The 21,462-nt window shown below is 41.1% G+C and overlaps 1 protein-coding gene across 1 annotated transcript; it reads right to left on the reverse strand.

Annotated features, from left to right (window-relative positions):
* Window positions 1-315: 315 nt before the first annotated feature.
* On the reverse strand, window positions 316-20,563 carry dnajc24 (DnaJ (Hsp40) homolog, subfamily C, member 24). The gene is made up of 5 exons (XM_042411394.1): window positions 20,477-20,563; window positions 18,887-19,006; window positions 8,389-8,524; window positions 1,594-1,662; window positions 316-1,058 (listed from the first exon to the last, which is right to left on the reverse strand). Exons 2-5 carry the CDS (start codon window positions 18,986-18,988, stop codon window positions 841-843), a joined length of 525 nt encoding a protein of 174 aa, XP_042267328.1. The 5' UTR covers window positions 18,989-19,006; window positions 20,477-20,563; the 3' UTR covers window positions 316-840.
* Between the last annotated feature and the right edge of the window lie 899 nt (window positions 20,564-21,462).

Below are 21,462 nucleotides of genomic sequence, written 5' to 3' on the forward strand. Positions count from 1 at the left end.
GGGGTCTTATTACTTTCTGAATCCACTGTAAATGCCACATCCTGAATATGATCAAAACCAGGATACTAATGAGCATGTAAACACAATCAAAAATGTAAATACCTTCCTTTACATTACATTCTGTCAAATAAAACTATACCACTACACCAGTTCAAATTCAGTTTGGTATACCATGAGCAAAAAGATATAAATTCAACTAAAGCAGGTGACCAATGGAATTTTAATTATGACATTTTGATGAAAATTTGTCATTTAAATGCTAACCTGTCTGAAAAGTTGTACTTGTATTATAGCTATAAATAGTACACACTTGGATAGATTTAAAAAACAATTTATTTTAAGTAATTTGAGGCTGTTTCACAAAGTATAGGTGATCCTTAGTCCTTAGATCCATAGTCTTGATCAATTAATATGGATACTGTTAATAAGTTCAGAATATATAAACATTGGGAGATTTGTGTGATTTTAACAGCTTTTAACAGTCCATGGAGTTCATGCTTCACTAAACTCATCAGAAGAGGAAAAAACTGACTAGTGGATCTGATGGAGCAACATTCATCTTCATGTGTTTTTCAACATACAGTAGGAGCTTCCGCATATGGACGCAGTCTGTTCTGCTGTTAGTCAGCAAACTGTTTTGCTGCCTTGCTTCAAGGGCACCTAAACAGAAGTTTGTGATAGAGATCTTGCACATCCCAAGAATCTATCTGAGCTCCGAACCCCTGAATCCCGCTGTCCTCCCCCAACACACAGTACACTTTGATGATGATTTGGTGCTATCTCCCATGGAAGGATGTGTTGACATAGTTTCAGTTCCAGGCTCCCAACTTGAAAGTATTCTTACTGACATTTTAAGCTCTGAGTCTTTGTATGTAATGACCATGTGACGTACACACAAAGGGAACAGGTGTCACAGCATACAACGACTCCTCTGTGCTGTCCCTCCTTTGTTTCCTCCTTATCCTCCTGTTGCCTCCTCTGAGTCTCCTCCTCTACTTCCTCCTCTGAGATGCTGAATCCCCCTCCACAGCGACAGCAGTATGTATACACACACTCATCTGAAACAACACACACATTCTATATGAAGAGGTACAATTACTAGATTGTTTTTTCCTATTATAAAAACACTTTCATACATGAACACCATAAAAATCAGTTGAAGAGATGGTATTACTCAACAACAACAGAATTGTGAAAGCAAAACTTCAGATCTTAAATTTTCAGATTTTAGGGGCACCTAGTGCCTTGCCAGTGGTAAAGGTAAATATGTAAAGGTAGTATACTTTTATAGAGAGGTAAGATAATTAAGATAATGTGGAGTTTTCCATCGTAAAACTACGTTTTTTTGCAGCATCCAAACCAGCAAATAAAATACATTGTTATATTTATTAAAAATTGCAGGGTGGGGGAGAAATTTTATAGACGGCAATCTTAGTATTATGCAGTAATACAAGACTGATACAGCTACTAGTTTTCAAGTTTTATCCCCTTAACTACTGATTACATTTACTTTTTTATTTTATACTTACAGGTATTCTGCTGACCAGTTTCAAATGCATTCTATGTGTTTTAGTGTGCATGTTGTGTAGTTACCCTGGTCCCAGGTCATGCCCTCTAGAAAGACTGTAGAATCAATTGGCCAATCCTGTTTCAGCTCCCGAGCTACAAGAGCATGAATGTATTATTAGAACAGAGGGAGGAAGGCGAAGTAGTACAAATCAAACTAGTCACAAAAGACAACATAAGAAAGACATACTGCACCAACAATAACATCATATAGGCAGACCATATGACGCACCTAAAAACAGGACCAGTAATACAAACAATGAATATGAAATAAAACCTTAAAATGAACAGAGGCTAATAAAATACATGTGAAACTAGACCTCACAAATTATGTTGAAAAAAAAACCAGTCCATATCAAAATTTAGAATTAGAAACGGGTTTATTGCCAAGTATGTTTGCACATTGTATCCATACAAAGTAAGAGAAAATACAAATACCACAAAAGGCAGGTGATCATAAATATATACAATAAGTATAAAAACATTTCACAATTTTTTAGTTTAACAATTTAACAACAAAACAAGATATTGACCAGGAATGCGCACGTTCATAGTATAAGCAGTAGAAACAGTACTTGCAATGAACAATGTAATAAATGTAGTAAACCAAAGAATTGCGTTAATGTAACATGATGGGTTCACAGATGTGCAGTTTATGAGATTTTTATGTTAATATAACATGTTGTGTCCATGGGTGAGATAAGAGTCCATGCCAGTGGCAGTCCCACTGGAACCCTGCCGGAAAGAAACTGTTCTTGTGGCGAGAAGTTTTGGTCTTGACAGACAGTCCTGGAGGCGTGCTGGTCCTGGAGAGACAGCAGATTGCATCCAATCACCTTTTCGGTGCAGTGGATAATACGCTGCAGTCTGCTCTTGTCCTTGGCAGTTGCAGCAGTGTACCAGATGGTGATGAAGAGATGAGGATGGACTTAATGATGGTGGTGTAAAAGTGCAACCGTCATTGACTTTGGCAGGTTGAACTTCTTCAGCTGCTGCAGGAAGTACATCCTCTGCTGATGTTAAGCTCCCACTTCAGGTCCTGGCTGATGATGGTGCCCAGGAAGCAGAAGGACTCCGCAATGTCGACTGGGGAGTCACACAGGGTGATGGGGGTAAGCGGGGCTGCGTTCCTTCTGAAATCCACAATCATCTCCACTGTCTTTAGAGCGTTGAGTTCAAAGTTGTTTTTTCTACACCGAGTCACCAGATGGTCAATCTCCCACCTGTAGGTGGTCTCATCCCCACCAGAGTTGCTAAGGTTTTACACGTGTGGTTCACGTTGTCCACGTTCATATTTCGGATCGGATTCCTGCTCAAACAAGTACAGATGTATTTGAGAAGTTGATATTTGGACTAAAGAATGAGAAAAAGTAGTCAAAATCCTGCTACTATAGTTTGTTTCATAGTTTGTTGATGCAGCCTCTTGAGTTGCCAGAGGTCAGCTGTGATGCAGCTTCCAGAAGCTCACCAAGCTAACACTTGATTCAATACATGTGAATCTACTGAATCAACTCAACTCAATGTTATCTTTGTCTTCATTTTCATCTTCACTATCATCCTGAGTGTGAGGCTTAGGTATAACCTACATTTTTCTCATATAACATTGGCCTGTTACTTTGACAACACTGCCTGTTTTAGTGTGTGTTTGCAGTAGAAAGCGTAATGTTGTCCCCTGTGTCATCAATGCAATTCTTAAATTTGTTTTGTCATCAATTATTTTGCTAATATTTGTCAAACACTGCAGACAATTCTCCGCTTAGCAGTACACAACCTCTCAGTTGAGTGCAAGTACACATTCATATAGAGCGTGTGGGCATGCATTGTTTTGAAGCAGAGGCTAGTGGTTATAAATGTGCAGGGATAGGGAATCACAACTTGTTCATCAAAACAATTTTATTTAAATCAAAAATTAATATAATAAAGTAGCTGGCTGAACTTAAATGAGTAGTTGGCTGTTTGGCCAGCAGCCGGTGCTTATGGAAAGCTCTGGTAAAATCTAACTGCACCTGACCAACTGACCCAAATTACCAGAAAAATGATAGAGGACAGGAGCTCAAGATGGATGGATTACAGATGTAAGAATGGATGGACAGCTGCTGATGATTGCAGGACTGTTGCAATGAACTGACAGATAGATGGAAGGATGGACAGACAGGTGAACAGATGGATGTTCACACTCTGTTTTACAGTTCACTCGAGGAAACAGTCATTATCAAGTTGTACAATTTGATAGCGATTATGACTTTGAACCATGAATAATTAGTGCTAAACTTTGCTTGGGTTTTAATTAGTGTTACACTGTGTGAAGAATAATTGCTGCTAAACTAGTGATAATTTAAAATAGGATAAATGATGAGGTAGGGGCTGTAACTTTGACAAAGTATATACTCATACAGGTATACACCAACAGATAAACATCTCATTCATTTGTTTTACAATACAATTACAGATTTACTGTATATCTGAAAGAGCAGTGAGATTAAATGTTTTTTTTCCTTCACATTAGAATCCATTGTTTGTGAATCTAAGCTAACCACAGCTGCTGTCCTCCATGAAGAGTAAGATACAAACTTTTCAGAGCTACCTTTCCAGCCTGCAATACTTAAAAGCAGGGCTGATTATTATACAGCAATACTTCTTTGTTTCCGATCATGTCTGCACTGCGTAGAGACTGATACATCTGTGGGCTGATTTAAGCTTATTGCAGATAACGTCAGCTGATAAGTAACAAGACACTAAAGTAATGGAAAGCCAAAGATATGTGTAGAAGCTATTTGATTACCAGTGTTGTTATTGTGTTCCTTTGTTGACAGTTTGCTGGGAACACACTAATCCCAGTGAGTTTAGTGACAGCATCAGAGCTAAGCTGATTGGTGTTTTTGCATCTGTTAAGTGTCTTCATGGTAAGGTGCTCATTAAAATAAATTACAGCCAATGTAATAAGTGCCCCTATTTAATTCAATATAATCAATACAGGGTTATTTGTATTATTGTGTGCTGTTTAAAGGCAGGCCCCTGGAATAAAATTCTGTTGTTTTGTAACTCAGTTTTGTTATATTCTGTGCGACTTGCAGTGTTTTATATTTTTGGATGTGCTTTCTGTATTTGTTTCTTTGTGTCTTCTCACTTTGCAGCATTTTTCTAAAGGCTGCGCACATGCTGTCAAATTGGTTTGTCTTTTTGCATGTGTTGATCTTTTTTTTATTTGTTTTTTGTTTGTGTTCTCTGCAACTCTTAAGCTGACAGCGCTGTCAGCTGCCGGGCAGGAGGTGCCCTAGGTGCACTAGGAATTTATGACTGAACAAATACCAGGACGCACTATTTTTATTTCTCAGACTGTATGGAAATCTGACAATTTCACATCACAGACCCCATCCCAACTAGGCTGCTTAAGGAAGTCTTACCATTCATTAGCACTTCTTTACTGGATATGATCAATGTCTTGATTAACAGGCTATGTACCACAGTCCTTTAAAGTAGCTGTAATTAAATCTATATTATATATAAATAAATAAATAAAGTTTTCCCTTTAATTTGTCACCCATCCTTGTATATATATAAATGTTGGGCCTAAAACCATGAGGTCACACAGAGAAGGCCTACCATGTAACCTGTGAGGCCTGACCACGAGGTGCTTTTTCCTTTGTTTCCCCCAAGACAAAGGAATAGCGCCAAAATGCTGCTTACAGACAATGGGAGTCCCTTGCAAACTCCATTTCCAAGGATGCTTTGCGATTTTCACACCTCAGCAGGGAACAGTCAACATACGGTCTCTCATTGGCATCATCAGGACGCTCCGCTGTGCAGGAGCGTCCTGATGACGCAGCCGTGACATCACCGCCCCTTTAAAAACTGAACGTGCCCTGAAGCACACGCCTTTCCCATGTCACTGAGCTAGGGGTAACTTCTGTTCCTCTGTGAGTCAGCTTGACTAAAGGGGGTACCCCACGCACGTGTTTTCCCCTCATCGAAGACTCCCCTCGCCGGACGAGTGAGATGAGACTTCGCCTGTGTTCACCCTAACACATTCCCGGATCCGAGAGAGACCGCTGCTGCAACCAGCGTCCTCAAATTCCCTCGAGAAGGAAGAAACGCTCAGCCCTTCTTCACCAAGTCGACTCTCCTGTTCTCTCCGCCACGCCGCTGAGAGCCAGCTGCCATGCTTTTCGCTGACCGTGCAAGAATGGCCACCGTCTGCATCCGAGCCAAGGACAAAGCCGGACAGAAAGATGGACCACACACACATCCTGCTTGCTTTCTAAAGCGACCAAGTAAGAGGCATAAGTCTGGGCAGAGGCAGTGTTAATTGTGTGTTCTTTTCAGCATCAGTTGCTGTTGTTTAGCATTTAGCTTTTAGCTTTATTGCTATTGTTCGTTGTGTTGTTGACGGACCGCCGATCCATTTTTCTCTGTTTACTCTCAGGAGTATTTTAAGTTTGCTGCCTGTTTAGTTGTGTTCACCACACTAGACTGTTTTGTGTTTGTCCCGCTCGGGACTACTGCTGTGTTTGTGCCATTGTGAGTGAGAAAGTAAGTTGCTTTGTCGATCAGAAACCAGACTAGGAGCGTCTGAAGCAGCAGTAGAGTTGCAGCAAAAGTAGCAGAGTCAGATGTCTGTTCTCCGTCCTGCTGCTGTAAACAAACATAACTAGCTGTAGCTAGTAACTCTACCACTCCCTGCCTGCTCAGCCTGCTCTCGGTGTGTGTCTCTCTGGATGGCAGGCGAGTTGCTCTGGTTCTGGTTCTAAGCGGTCGTCCTCTGACTTGTCCCCGTCTGTGTGTGCTGCAGCCCGGCTGTACACGGAGGACAACCCCCGGCAGCAGCCTGAAGCCCACCATCACTAAGTCTTAAATAAGGGGAAGATCTATACTAAGAATCTAATGTTAAAGATCAAAGTAAGCACTCTACGGATGAACATCATTGATGAATATCTTATTTTGTAAAATGTCCGGTGTAACCGATAACACTGGTGTTGTCACAAGTTTATTAGTCGGTGGGAAAATTTCCTCACCGTGGCATCCCTAGTCACTACTGATAGCATGAGGCGGTACCTGCAGCCCAATCAGGTTGCACAGGTAGTCCAGCTCCTCCAGGATGGCACACCCATACCTGCAGTCGCAAGACTCTTTGCTGTGTCTCCCAGCACAGTCTCAAGAACATGGAGGAAATACCAGGAGACTGGCCGTTAAACGAGGAGAGCTGGACAGGGCCATAGAAGAGCATCAACCCAGCAGCAGGACCGGTATCTGCTCCTTTGTGCGAGGAGAGAGAGGAGGAGCACTGCCAGAGCCCTACAAAATTACCTCCAGCAGGCTACTGGTGTGCATGTTTCTGACAAAACTGTCAGAAACAGACTCCATGAGGGTGGCATGAGGGTGGCATGAGGGCCCGACGTCCTCTAGTCGGAACTGTGCTCGCAGTTGGCACCCTGTTCTCTTCATGGATGAGAGCAGGTTCACACTGAGCAATGTGATAGGCGTATGGAGTCTGGAGACGCCATGGTAAATGTTATGCTGCCTTTAACATCATCCAACATGACTGGTTTGGCGGTGAGTCAGTGATGTTCTGGGGAGGCATATCCTTGGAGGGTCACACAGACCTCCATGTCATAGCCATCGTTACCCTGTCTACTGTTAGGTACCAGGATGAAATCCTCAGACTGATTGTCAGACCTTACGCTGGTGCAGTGGGCCCTGGGTTCCTCCATGCAGGACAATGCCTGGCCTCACGTGGCCAGAGTGTGTAGGCAGTTCCTGGATGACAAAGGCATTGACTGGCTCTCTCATTCCCCTGACCTAAATCCAACTGAGCACCTATGGGACGTTATGTATCAGTGCATCAGATGTCACAAGTACTGCCACAGACTGTCCAGGAGCTCACTGATGCCCTGATCCAGGTCTGGGAGGAGATTCCTGAGTCTGACTGAAACTAAAACAAAGTAGCCCGTAGATGTCTTAATCAGTTGGGTTCCAGCCCGACTGATACTGGATTTTTGGGGCCCTACTGGCTTCCTGTAAAATCCAGAATAGAATTAAAATCCTTCTCCTCACCTACAAAGCCCTTAATGGTCAGGCACCATCATATTTAGAGCTCATAGTACCCTATTACCCCAACTAGAACACTGCACTCACAGAATGCAGGCTTATGCTGAAATTATACTTTCCGAGTTGGCAAGGGTGTGCGTGATGTAAATTTCGTCAGAGGGTGTATGCGTAGGCTCTGTGCAGACATTCATGTACCTGCAAATTGTTGTGTCCGCACCAGTCCATGCAGTCACAACGCTCCTGTAGACCGTGATCTACTGTGCATGTGTGGAACGCGTCTTCCAAGAGAACCCCAGAAGGTAGTACGCAGCTGTCCGTGTACGCATCCGCTTGGGAATATAAATGAGGCTTTACTTGTGTTCCTAGAATCTCCAAAAGTAGAATGGGAGGCAGAGCCTTCAACTGCCAGGCTCCTCTCCTGTGGAACCATGCCGTGGAACAATCTGTGTCTCTCTCCCCTCTCCCCCTCCCTCTTTCTCTCTCAACACAACCAGTCAACACAAATGTCTGCCAACCTAGAGCCCGGTTCTGCTTGAGGTTTCTTCCCATTTCTTCCCAGGTAGAACATGAGCTTCATGTACACTGTTATAGGAGGTTAGTGTGGCATGGCTGCTCTGCAGGTGGGCTGAACGGGGGCCAATAAAAATGTATTTGTTATAATTGTAGGTGAGTTGTATAGAAGAAAAACAAATTAAAAGTTGAATATTCAGTAAAACCTGTGACTCAGAATAGATTTGGAATTTTCTGATTCAGGTACAGCCCTAGTTAAATTGCTACCTCTCCTCTGCTGGTCATAGTGTCTCCTGCTGTTCTGGTCACTCAGGATCTTCCAGGCTGCATCAACTTCAAGAAATGTCCTCACACCAGACTCTGCTTCTGAAGGACACACACTTCCAAGACGATCTGGGTGATACTGCATGCCCATACACACACACACACACACACACACACACACACACACACACACACACACACACACACACACACACACACACACACACACACACACACACACATACAGAAAAAGGAGCCAACAAATGTTATACAGATATGATGAAAATGCAAATCAAAAGTAGAGAAGTGTGAACAGTTTTTCTTTTCAAAACAATGAGTCACAAAAAATTAAAACTCCCACTGAAATTTAAAAAGAATGTCAAATGCAACAGAAACACAACCAGGAAAGTATAAAATGTCTCCTGTGGCTTACTGGAGAAGCTCTGTTGTCATCTAAAATTAAGTAACTTAAATGAAAACTAGTGTGTAACGTGTGTTTCACTATAATGCTAAATATATAATATTTATATTTTGGGGCTCTACTGGAATATCTTTGTATGATTTACAGTTAAAAACTCCTTATTTATCTTATACTGACCCTTTAGGCAGCCCCTCAGTTCAACCTCTGTCTGAAACAGGTGTTAGACCCACAAATGTAACAACGTCCCACAAACATAAAAAACACAAATGTAATACAAATCTGCAGCTTTTATGTAATAATCCCACAAACGTAATAGCAGTTGCCTACCATAAATGTAATTCAGGTTAGTCGAGAAAAAGGGAGTGGGAGTTGTTTAAGCTTTCAGTTAAAATTAATACTGAATTTTATGACATAGACCTATTACTCATACTAGGCATAGACTAGCCTAAATGATTCACACATCAAACATCAGTCTGTGTATCAAAAACATACTTAGGACCTGCAACATATCTAAGAGAGCGGAGATAGCATTCCTTGACTTCAATAACTTTGCTCGATGTGCCTGTTGTAAGTGGATGGATAGCATATAAGTCATATTTTTAAAAAAAATCCTCCCCCCAGCTCCCCCTGGTAAAGGCTCAGCCCCCCTAACCATAAATCTCTAGTGACACCCCTGTATTTTACATTTATTTTATAATAAAAGCTGTAAGTGTCATCCAAGCTCAGGGGTGCCATCTCAATAGTTTTTTATCCAAGATTTTTATTGTCTCATTATATAGTGATATGATAGGTTTTTAAGTTAACTGTGAGGCTTGTGGCCAGATAGTGATGCAGTATGATAGGTGTGAGAATATCATGGCATGCATATAGAGTTGAGCTGTGCTGAAAGGCAGATACTTTCTGATGAGTCTGAAGCAGTTGAGATTTGATTTAACCTTGTTACAGATATTATTCAATTGTTTCTCAAATTTTAGATGTGAGTCTAAGATGATTCCAAGTATCTGACTTTGTCAACCGCACTCATGACCTTATTATTTATTTTTACCATGAATCTTTCATTATATCATTATTTTATCATCCAGCCATTGCGATACAAATGTAGGGATTAAGTAAGCAGGTCAGTTGCCTTGTTAGATGTTCTGGCAGATGTATAAATGACTGTATCATGTGCATACATTTGGCAGTCAACCCCAGGACATCTCTCAGGTAGGTCATTGATATACATGTTAAATGGCAATGGACCAAAAACCAACCCCTGGGGTATTCCTACGTTATTGGCATGGAGGGTGGACTTTTCTCCATTCACTCTTATATATTGTACTCTTCCCCTAAGATATGAGTCAAACCATTGTGAGGCATGGTCAGAGAACTGGGATTTCAGAAATCTTTTTCAGGTCTAAAAAGACTGCTCCTACAGCATGACCTTTATCCAAAAGACCTTTTATTTTTTCAATTAAATAGCAGTTAGCAGTCTTGGTAGAATGTTTCGGTCTGAATCCAAATTGTTGATGATGCAGTAACTGATTTGTCTCAGGCACCAGATGCAATGTATGAGTTGCTCTGCTACAATTTTTTCCAGTGTCTTGGACACAACTGGGAGAATGGCAATGGGTCAATAATTACATCTCAAGTCTTGCTCACCAGATTTAAATATTGAACTGATAACAGCTGTTTTCCAGGTCTCAGGGAAAGTTCTTGCTTTAATTGATAAGTTCACGAGGTGTGTTATTGGCTTACGCGGTTGGGTTCTGTATTTCTTTATCAGTGCGGAATAAAAATTATGGATGTCCTTGGCCTTTGAGTTGCTAAAGTGACTCATGATTTTGTTTACTTTTTCAAGATTGACCTTTTTGATGTAAAATAGATTTTGAGTGTTCTGGTCCACTGTGTTGGGTTGCAGCTCTACTGGTTTAAAATTATTTGCAAGTTCTTGTACTGACTCTACAAAAAAAAGCATTGAATTCATTTGCAATTGTTGCAATCAGAGATACACTATATTGCCAAAAGTATTGGCTCACCTGCCTTGACTCACATATGAACTTAAGTGACATCCCATTCTTAATCCATAGGGTTTAACGTTGGTCCACCCTTTGCTGCTATAACAGCTTCAACTCTTCTGGGAAGGCTTTCCACAAGGTTTAGGAGTGTATTTATGGGAATTTTTGACCATTCTTCCAGAGGTGCATTTGTGAGGTCACACACTGATGTTGGACGAGAAGGCCTGGCTCTCAGTCTCCACTCTAATTCATCCCAAAGGTGTTCTATCGAGTTGAGGTCACGACTCTGTGCAGGCCAGTCAAGTTCATCCACACCACACTCTCTCATCCATGTCTTTATGGACCTTGCTTTGTGCAGTAGGGGCCATCCTCAAACTGTTCCCACAAAGTTTGGAGCATGGAATTGTCCAAAATCTGTTCGTATGCTGAAGCATTCAGAGTTCCTTTCACTGGAACTAAGGGGCCAAGCCCAGCTCCTGAAAAAAAACCCCACACCATAGTACCCCCCTCCACCCAACTTTACACTTGGCACAATGCAGTCAGACAAGTACCGTTCTTCTGGCAAGTGCCAAACCAAGACTCGTCCATCAGATCGCCAGATTGTGAAGCGCGATTCATCACTCCAGAGAACACATCTCCACTGCTCTACAGTCCAGTGGCGGCGTGCTTTACACCACTGCATCCGACGCTTTGCATTGCACTTGGTGATGTATGGTTTGGATGCAGCTGCTCGGCCATGGAAACCAATGCCATGAAGCTCTCCAGTTGACTGTGGAGTATTTAGGAGCGAGGAGATTTCCCGACTGGACTTGTTGCACAGGTGGTATCCTATCACAGTACCCTGCTGGAATTCACTGAGCTCCTGAGAGCGACCCATTCTTTCACAAATGTTTGTAGAAACAGTCTGCATGCCTTGGTGCTTGATTTTATACACCTGTGGCCACAGAAGTGATTGGAAGACCTGATTTCAATTATGTGGATGGGGGAGTGAATACTTTTGGCAATATATTGTGTTTTAGGTATGCACAACATTGGATTTTTTGCCAATATTTCCAACTCGTTGGAACACATGCAAGCATAGATTGTACTAAGTATGATCAAGAAAGACAATATATAAAGGAAGAACTTAGGAAGACTGGAGTTCAGGAGCTCAGCGTTAAAACTTAATGAACTTGCCAAGTGGGTGCAGCAGTAGAGTTTTCTTTGAGTTCATTAGACAGACAGGATTTATGTGCAGGATTTAATCTCTGGTCCACACTCCAGAGCAGAAGGTGGCAGTGATGCACCTAATACGCTGGTTGCCAACTGCCATTATAAACCAAAAAAATTTTTCCCCCCCAACAGAGTGGTACATCCTGTCAGCCAAGGTGTGTCCTATCTGTGCAGCCGAATGTAGCAGTTCTTCCACGGACTATTTTACCCTGACGGTCCCGGTGTTTCCTCTGCAGGCTCCACTTCACTCAAGCTGCCTGTCAGACATGCTGCTTCTTCCCATTTTAACCTGAATAACAAACCGGGGCTCGGTGCTCTGGTTGGATCCACATGAGGAGCCGGGGCTAACGTTAGCTGAGAGGCTAGCAGAGCGTTAGCAGCAGCACGGCCGGAGGTAAGCACAGCCAGCTAGCCTCTGCTAGAAGACGCAGCTGGTCTGCTGGGCAGTCAGTCCGTGGAAGGAAGAACAGTTATGCGACGGAGGAGCAGGCAACACATCGGCCTCTCATAATCGGCAGAAAATGTTCATTTCAGCCGATGCAGATATTTCATTTTAGAGCTTATATAGATATCGATATCAACGACGTGCCGATATTATCGTGCATCCCTAATATGTTTATTTATTCTCTGATGTTTATGGGTGTTTGAATTGGTTAAACAATTGATGTGTTTCCACAGTTTGGAGCTACTACCCTTAGCCTCTTCAATAAGATTTGAGAAGTAATTTGTCTTAGTCTTGCGTAGTTCAGTGACAACTTTGTTTGTTAGGCCTGTGTAAATGAGATGATCGGTATCTGTTTTTGTGACTAGAAACCTTTTGAGGGCAAAAATCACATTTCTTCATTAATTGCCAGATAACCATGGAATTAACCTCTTTTTATGGCTGCTCTTCCATGTTTAGTGTGTCTGTCTATTAAACCATTAATTGCTGTCATAAAATTACAGCTGCCTTTGTGTTTGTTTTTGCCATATTGTTTTGGATCAAATTTTAAGTTCTTTATTTGATAGAGATATGTGATCAGTTGGTAGATGGGAATAAAAATAGTTAAGAAGGCTTGGAGTTGAGTGGAGCCTTCCAAACCACTCACTCCTCCACTAATATGTGCAAATGCTGCAGTTTGGGTGGGTGATAGACTACCTCCTTGTGAGACCACCATATGTAGAATTCCAAGTCAGATAACCTTCTGAGCAGCACTGGAGACCCTAGGTAACTGTTCCCTAAACCTACCTCTTCACTCTCTATACCACGGATTTCCAACAAAATACTGCCTCATGAAAACAACCACAATCCAACAAAACAACTTTTAATAACGCTTCATTTGAATGGAGTATACATAAGCATTCATAACACCTACAAACGCACTACATGACACCTGACATACATAACCAGTCATAAATACTTGTTCCACCTGGTCATAAAGGTTTATTATGTCACTTTCAATGTCAAATTGACATTATCCTCTATGTCAAGTGACTTAGTGGTCAGTTGACATATACTGTCATAGAGATAAGTTGACACTGCATCAAAATGACATAGTCCTTTCTGACAATTGACATTGTTGTTCTGCATGTTCTTCATTAAGTCAAAAATAATATAATGAACAGCCAGTCATTTTGGCCCCTAGGTGGACCTCTAGTGGAGATAAACTGAAAATACCTCCAGCACTAGCTACACACTGCATTGAAGTTTTCTCCCTGTAGGATATGATCACTTGGCAAGGTACAGTATGAAATTTCACAGCATCAATTCCTGCAGATTTCTGTAGGATGTTATAAAAGAGTTTGATACGATATGAGGATAAAGTGGTAGACTGCAAGCTAGTTTTTTTATTGACCACATGTTACATGCTAATTATAAGTATTTTAGACATAATAAGCAGTACTTTGTATCAAATTAGACCCAAACTAGAAATGTTTATTATTATTATTACTATTATTATGTTTATTAGACAGTAAACCATTGATAGGGATTTTAGTTTAATGCATCTTTGCCTGATAACAATGTACCACTTGCTATCTGTTGTAAATTTCAAATTCAACATAAAGCCTAGAGTTTTCATTTCCAAACCTTAAATCAGTGACAAATATTAGTTTTCAGTAGGCTAACATGACACTAACAGTATTATACATTTTGTATACTTGCACACTCCAAGACAAAAAGCATACTTTTTTACATTACTACATTATCCGTCAAAATTACATGATCAGTTTTGAAACAAAAAAAATAGAGGTTATTACAATATCAGTCAGCACATTTTATTACATTATTGGTCAAGTTATAGCCTTATTGGCTTTTATTACATTTTCGATCAAGTTAAGCGCAAATCTTTTTGCTCTCCTCTGCCTCCTTTAGTGAAAATGGTACGTGTAATAAATGCAGTTTATTTGCAGTGTTGGAGGCAAGGCTCAGTGAATTGGAAACACGGCTCCGCACCATGGAAAACCAATCAGTAGCTAAAGTAGTTAGCCAGCCCTTAGTAGCCGGCGCGGGCCGACCTAGTGTAGCTCCTACTCCCCCGGTAGTCCACGAGCAGCTGGGAAGCTAGGGTGGCTGGGTGACTGTCTGAAGGAAGCATAGCCCTAAGCAGAAGCCAACGGTTCACCACCAACCAGTTCATGTTTCTAACAGATTCTCCCCACTCAGCGACACACCTGATGAGAAACCAACTCTGATTATTGGCAGCTCCATAGTGAGAAGGCTCCTCCCCTGTGGAACCATCTTCCAGATTTGGTCTGGAGGGCAGACACCCTCTCTACATTTGAGAGTAGGCTTAAAACTTTCCTTTTTGATATCGCTTATAGTTAGGGCCGGCCAGGCTCGCCTTGGATCAGCCCTTAGTTATGCTGCTTTAGGCCTCGACTGCCGGGGCAAGTCCCTTAATGCACTGAGCTCCTCTCTCCCCCTCCTCCAGAGATGACACTCTGATTGGTTTGTTGCATGTTACGCCGAGGACAACCCCTTTGAACCATGTGCCTGGCGCATCGACCATTTTTCCTCTGTTAAAATAGACAAAAGCGGATTTGGACACAAACTAAATGCACTTGCACCATGCGCTTCAGACCATGCGCTTTAGATCGTTAAAACAGGGCCCATGGTGTTAGTGACTGTAGCTGTTTTAGTAGCATTGGGGGGATACAGTTTGCAGTTATACAGTTAGGGTATACAGTCACCCTCGCAGAATAAACCCAGATAGGGTGATTAGGATGCTTACAATAAGCAGCGTAAGTTACATTTCTTACAAAATTAATATTCAGATGGAATATTGATAGTGAATTGAAAATTATTTTATTAGCAATATAACTTATTAGCAAACGTGACAGGCAGACAGTGAATGCCAACAGTAGTGATTTGTAATCTAAACTCAATGGTCATAATTGAGACATTAAAGACTGTTGACTTGATTGACCAATTAGAATAAGACTTAAATTATTGTACATGTTTAGTGTGATTAGATATTTATACCATGTCATATTGGTATGTCTCACAGATTGAAGATGGTTCCGCGCATACTTCTGTTGTCCACATTCTGGATATGTACTGGACAAGGACAAGGCCTAGGCCTACGGCCTATGGATAATGAGACCTACAGTGTTATATTGCAGGTACTCAGGGGGAATCTGATGTCCTTGTTGCAGACAGGACAACAAATCAACGGTCAGTTCTGGTCAGAGTATGGAGAAATAAGTACTAGTATTCCTTATGTGATGACAAAGAGTCCATTTTGTGCAACAGGAAATTAGTGGTAAAGAAGTCTGCTATCCCAGAACTGGTTAAGAGCAGATTTGATGCCACTAAAGGTTCTAATGCATGAAAAGTAAACAGACTTCTCTCTCAGACTGAGAGAGAAGTACTCTGGGATGAGTGAGAAAGCTGTTCAACAAGCAGTGGATTTATCAAGACAGCGCCAGTTGCTGAGAGCAAAATTTAAAAACAGGCCACCTTTGAAGCCATTAGAGCTAAACATGTTCAGGAAAGACACCAAATAGACCTACTTACATATGTCAGGCTGGAAAGTTACACATGGGAGAGCAATCTACAAATATGTCCTCACTGTACAGGATGTGTTCAGTAGATATGTGTGGCTGAAGGTATTAAAAGTGGAAAGCAGTTATGAAATAGCTCAGCATTTGGCAGATATTTACATGGAACATGGACCACCTAAAGTTTTACAGCATGACCAGGGATGAGTTCAAAGGTGCCATGAAAAGGCTTATGGAAAGCATGAAGGTAAAAGTCACACAAAGCTCACCACATCACCCTCAAAGCGAGTAGAATGCACAGGTCATTAAGAAAAAAGATGCTGTTTGATCTTATAAATGTAGAGAAAGGAGGGGTAAACTGGGTCACTCATTTATCCAAATATGCTCAAGTCCTTAATCAAGATCCAAAAAACAGGTGGGTTGGATGACACCATTCCATGTATATTATGGCCCGTAAAAGCAACAACATACTGCCGGCTCAAAGCATCCACCCATCACCCAACTTCGTAGTGGACTGGCCAAATAATGCAGACATTCTTTTTCCTTCAAGAATACAAAGGGCTTCATTTGAAAAAAAATCCACTACAAATCTACCACAAAAGATTCACTTCATACCTGGCAGGTGGATTGCTGGGGAAATGAGGAAGTGCAATGTCAATGTGTGAAGTTGTTTGGATAAGTGTTTCTTGAGAAATATATTAAAAAAATACCTCATAAATATTAATGTTGATTTGCATCTTCTTCCTCTGCATGTGGAGTCAATGAGCAGAAATACGGACAGCACCAATCTGACATTTCAACCCACATTGTGGTTGGAGGTGGGATTACATCCATAGTGTTCATGACTTGAAAACATTGGACTTAAGCTCTACTATTGAACTGTGTAACGTTACTGTGAATGAAAATTGGCATGTACTTTCAAGACTTAGTGCTAGATGTCTCAGGCATGTTCAGAAATATATAAAAATACCTCATTAACAATGTTGCCTCTACAACGTTGATTTGCTGCTTCTTCTGCCCGTGGAGTCAACCAGCGGAAATACTGACAGTGCCACTCTGCCATTGCAACCCCCACTGTGGTCAGAGGTAGGATTACACCCATACTGTTGATGACTTGGAAAGTATTATTAATAAAGGAGGAATAAACAAGTGATCAGGGAGCCGCTCCACTCTGCAGCAGTGGAGTGGGGCTGCATTTCATGGAGTATACAATGCTGCCATGAGAGAGAGGGGGAGAGGACATATCTGTTTGATAACGTTAAAAGTTAGGCTTTGTTGTGGATTTCCCAAGTCATTTTTAAAAAGACAAGAGAAAGAAGAGAGAAGGGTGAGCAAGCCGCAGCGAGACAGCGCTGAAAAGTTTTCTCTGACAGAGAAAGTCTGTGAATGACAGAAATACGTTATTTTCTAAGTGAGCCACACAAGCTCTGCAGCAGGGGGGCAGGCCCTCTGGGCTCCACGACTGCATGAGAGAGGAGGGGACAACAGAAAGCCTGTGAATGACATAAATACCTTATTTCTGATTGTTTCACAGCGGTTACATTCTAAAGCACAAATAAACAACCTTCAAACACTCAACAGATGATTAACTGTAGAGACAGACAGTCTTAGTTTCTGTTTCATTTTCCTCCTCTGCATTTCTCCTTCTCATTTATATAACTATCTAATCTAACTGGTGGATGCATTGCTGTGGACGTGGGGGCTGGCTTCAGGGCTCTGCAGACTGAGTCGAGCCTGTCTCCGACTACGTCCGCGGCAGACAAGCGAACAACGCTCTGTGCAGCAGTGGAGGCAGGCTCTGTGGATTAAGTCGAGCATGTCTTCACCTATGTCTGCAGCAGGCCTTTACAGGCTGCAGCTTATTAACTGAAGTTCACTTTCATGGCTGGATGCTTAACCTGGACTCAGCTGATCCTCCTGAAGCTCTGCTGCTGCTTAGGATTTACAGTTTACATAAACGGGACTAAATCATTGACAGGAGAAACCTGGACTCGACTGATCCTCCTGAAGTTCTAATATGTCTATAGTTTCACATTTGGTGCTTACTTTTTAATGCAAAGTTGACCATACATTTTGTTAAACTGTTGCATTAAAATGACTTGGAAAGTCTTAAATATAACCTGTTACATGGAGCCTTTTAACATCATGTGTAAATACTTATGTATGTAGTTGGGTTTTCATATTGTTATTGTATACAAGTAAGTTTTTAAATACTGTATTTGTGTTCAAAGAAACAATAAAAACTGACTCTTGTGTAGGGATGTCAGAATGAGGAAATTTTCCCTCCAACTAATTAACTCATGACAACACCGGTGTTCCCGATTACACCAGACATTTTACAAAATAAGATATTCGTCAATGACACTCATCCGCAGAGCACTCACTTTGATCTTTAACATTGGATTTCTAGTTTAGATCTTCCCCTTATTTAAGACTTAGTGACGGCGAGTTTCAGGCTGCTGCCGGAGGTTGCCGGAATTACAACAGTAATTAGCCAATTTAGTAGCATATTGTTTGTCTTTTCCTTTATGTAATGACATGATGTTTGATTTGTCTTCTTTATTTAGTCTGGCAGTTCATATTTCAGAACTTTGGCTGATGGAGTTAAATATGAGAAATATGAGAGTGGACAACACGAATAACCTCAGCAACAAAGATTACAGATCAGACAGCCATTTATGGACCTGTTCAATGAGCTGCTGTCATCTCATCGGGGAAAAAAACACTGCAAACGAAAAGTTCAGGGCAGCTGAAACCTGAGCCTTGTCATACACAGAGCATTTTGGAAGTTTTGGAACTTTGCCAAAAATGTTGTATAAATATAAATATAAATTTGTACATCTATTATTGCTTCAGGCTGGTCCAGAGACAGACAGAGCAGTGTGTTCACCTGTAAGGCCAGTTGCTGGTATCTGTGTCTGAGCTGCTGGAATGAGTCTGAGGGGCTGGCTCCCAGGACAGCGTATAGGTCATTCTCTGCTGCTTCACACATCTCTGCTCAAACACAAGACTGACACAAACTGATAGATCAATAACACAAACCTCCAATAACAGTCATAATCTTTTCACTAGCCCTTAAACAGCAACATCACATTGTTCTAGCCTATCCAATTTATTTCTTCGACAACACTTAAAATATGCAAGATCAGAGATGACTACACCAGCTGGAGGGCCAGCAAGCATGCCCCACTGGACTCCCTTAAAACACTTAGCCTAAGTGTATTTGTAATGCTTAGAACTATGAATATGTGAACAATAGAGATCAGATATCTACTTTAAAGCCCTTTTCAGACATGGAATATGTAACATTGCTGGCTTCATCAAGCTGTTAAAGTACTGGCTTTCTGACAGAAGTGAGAGAGAGAGAGTTAAAATGTTATGGTTATGTTATGATTCTTCCTCAGTCTGCATCACTGATGGATTTTAACACTTATTTTGCTGTTGATGCCTTAATTAAAGTCCTTTGAGAGCATGAAGGACGCTCATGAATTAATTCACTGTAACACACCAGTGGCGTGACCAATAAACGACACGAAAATGTGAACTACTCGCCTGCAAATAGTTTGCATCAAAACTATTCACACCAGCAGCAATATGAATTTGCAACAGAAACATAGAAACACGAATTTGCCAAAGAATTTGCGACAGCTCATTCTGCTGTCAGTCAGCCTGGTGAAGGCAGTCTGTCCGGCCGCTGTCCTCTCAACTCCCCAGGATCTGCAGCTGACAGACAGCTGCTTCTGTGGACAGAGATGCTGAACACAGGTCGGAGTTGGTGTGGATTTCATGGATGTAACGCTCTCCTCTTCTTTAGTTGAGTGAGGAGAACAAGATCATCATCACTGGATGATGTTGACATCATCGAGTGATCTCCGACCTGCGTTCAGTGTCTCTGTCCATAGAAGCCGTCTGTCGGCTGCAGCTCCTGGAATAGTTTTGATGCGAACTATTTGCAGGTGAGTGTTTCGCATTTTCACGTAGTTTATTCGTCATGCCCCCGGTGTGTAAAAGTCCTAAAGGCCTTTAGAATCGTCTCTTTCAAAGTGTTTCCTAGTTCATTAAACCAATTGTGTGCATGAGATGATGATTGAGATATTACACTTGTGATGTTGGCGGACGAAATAAGACACATTTCTCTCTCTACATGTTCTATCTTGTGTTGCTGCAGACGTTCACAGCATTATGTACAGGCTTCTTCCGTGTTGAAAGTGGTATGGAAATGTTACATAAGATTGTATTGATCAAAAGTAAGACAGCTACAGCTAAAGACGATAATGTGTAATTAAATACAGGCTCACATTATCAAGTGAACTGAGGGCAAGGATCTGTGTGTGCCGAGCTAACCCTTTAACCTAACAGGAGATGCGGTCGTTTATCTGAAAACACAGCGCTTTAAACATAGATGTCGTCATTCTTTCTGTCATAGGGCGACCTGAGGAAACACTGAGTAGATAAATCTGCGTGAAAAGCTTTGACATACCTGTTGTCGCTGCACTATCTGCGTCGACCGTCGATGTGAATCGCGCATGCGCGAGCTGCTCCGCCATCTTGGACATCTAGGTACGGCAACACCACTTGGAAAAACCACATACTACCCCGACAAAATCGCGATTCGCGAGAACACGCGAAAGAAGAACTTTTAAATGCTTTCTAAATACTACGACTGAAGGCTTGTTACATTAAGGTAAATCCAACAACTAACCTCGTAGTCACATTTATTAAGTCACACATCTTAACATACTTTATCTCTAAAAATACAAGTAATGTCATTATTATTGAAATTAAACATAATTATCACAGCCAAATCACCTAACTTATGAAACCTTGTGCTGGTGTGTTTTTAAATTTAACATATTTTATATTATATTTCTATTTTATTTTCCATATTTTACCAGTCTGTAGTGTGCTCTGTGAGTGTATAACGGATGTAATTTAATGTTTAAAAGTTCAGTTAGTTTATATCATTCTCAAATTAAAAAATACATTATGCTGAAATCACAACAGGCAAGGTCTGATTTCCAGATATTTCCATGATATTTATAATCACTCTTGGCTTCTTTGGAGGATGTCAAGCCACTCAATGATGGCATATTTCTTTGTCAAAAATGAGGATAACAAAAATAAAACAATGACTATCCATTCAAATATATCAATTCTGTATGAGAAAAGCAGAGGTGTGTTGCATTGCTAACTACCAGCTGCTAACATATTGAATGCATGTGATAACCAAGCTAAAGCATAGACTGTATGAGCTAAAGAGAGATGATTTGGCTGTGATAATTATGTTTAATTTCAATAATAATGAAAATGACATTACTTGTATTTTTACAGATATAGTATGTTAAGATGTGTGACTCTTTAAATGTGACTAAATGGTAAGTTGTTGGATTTACCCTATTGTAACAAGCCTTCAAGCCTTCAGTCATAGTAATTGGAAAGCAGTCAAAAGTTATTCTTTCACGAATC

Source organism: Thunnus maccoyii, chromosome 5 (genome assembly GCF_910596095.1).
Source record: "Thunnus maccoyii chromosome 5, fThuMac1.1, whole genome shotgun sequence".
NCBI classification, from domain to species: Eukaryota; Metazoa; Chordata; class Actinopteri; order Scombriformes; family Scombridae; genus Thunnus; species Thunnus maccoyii.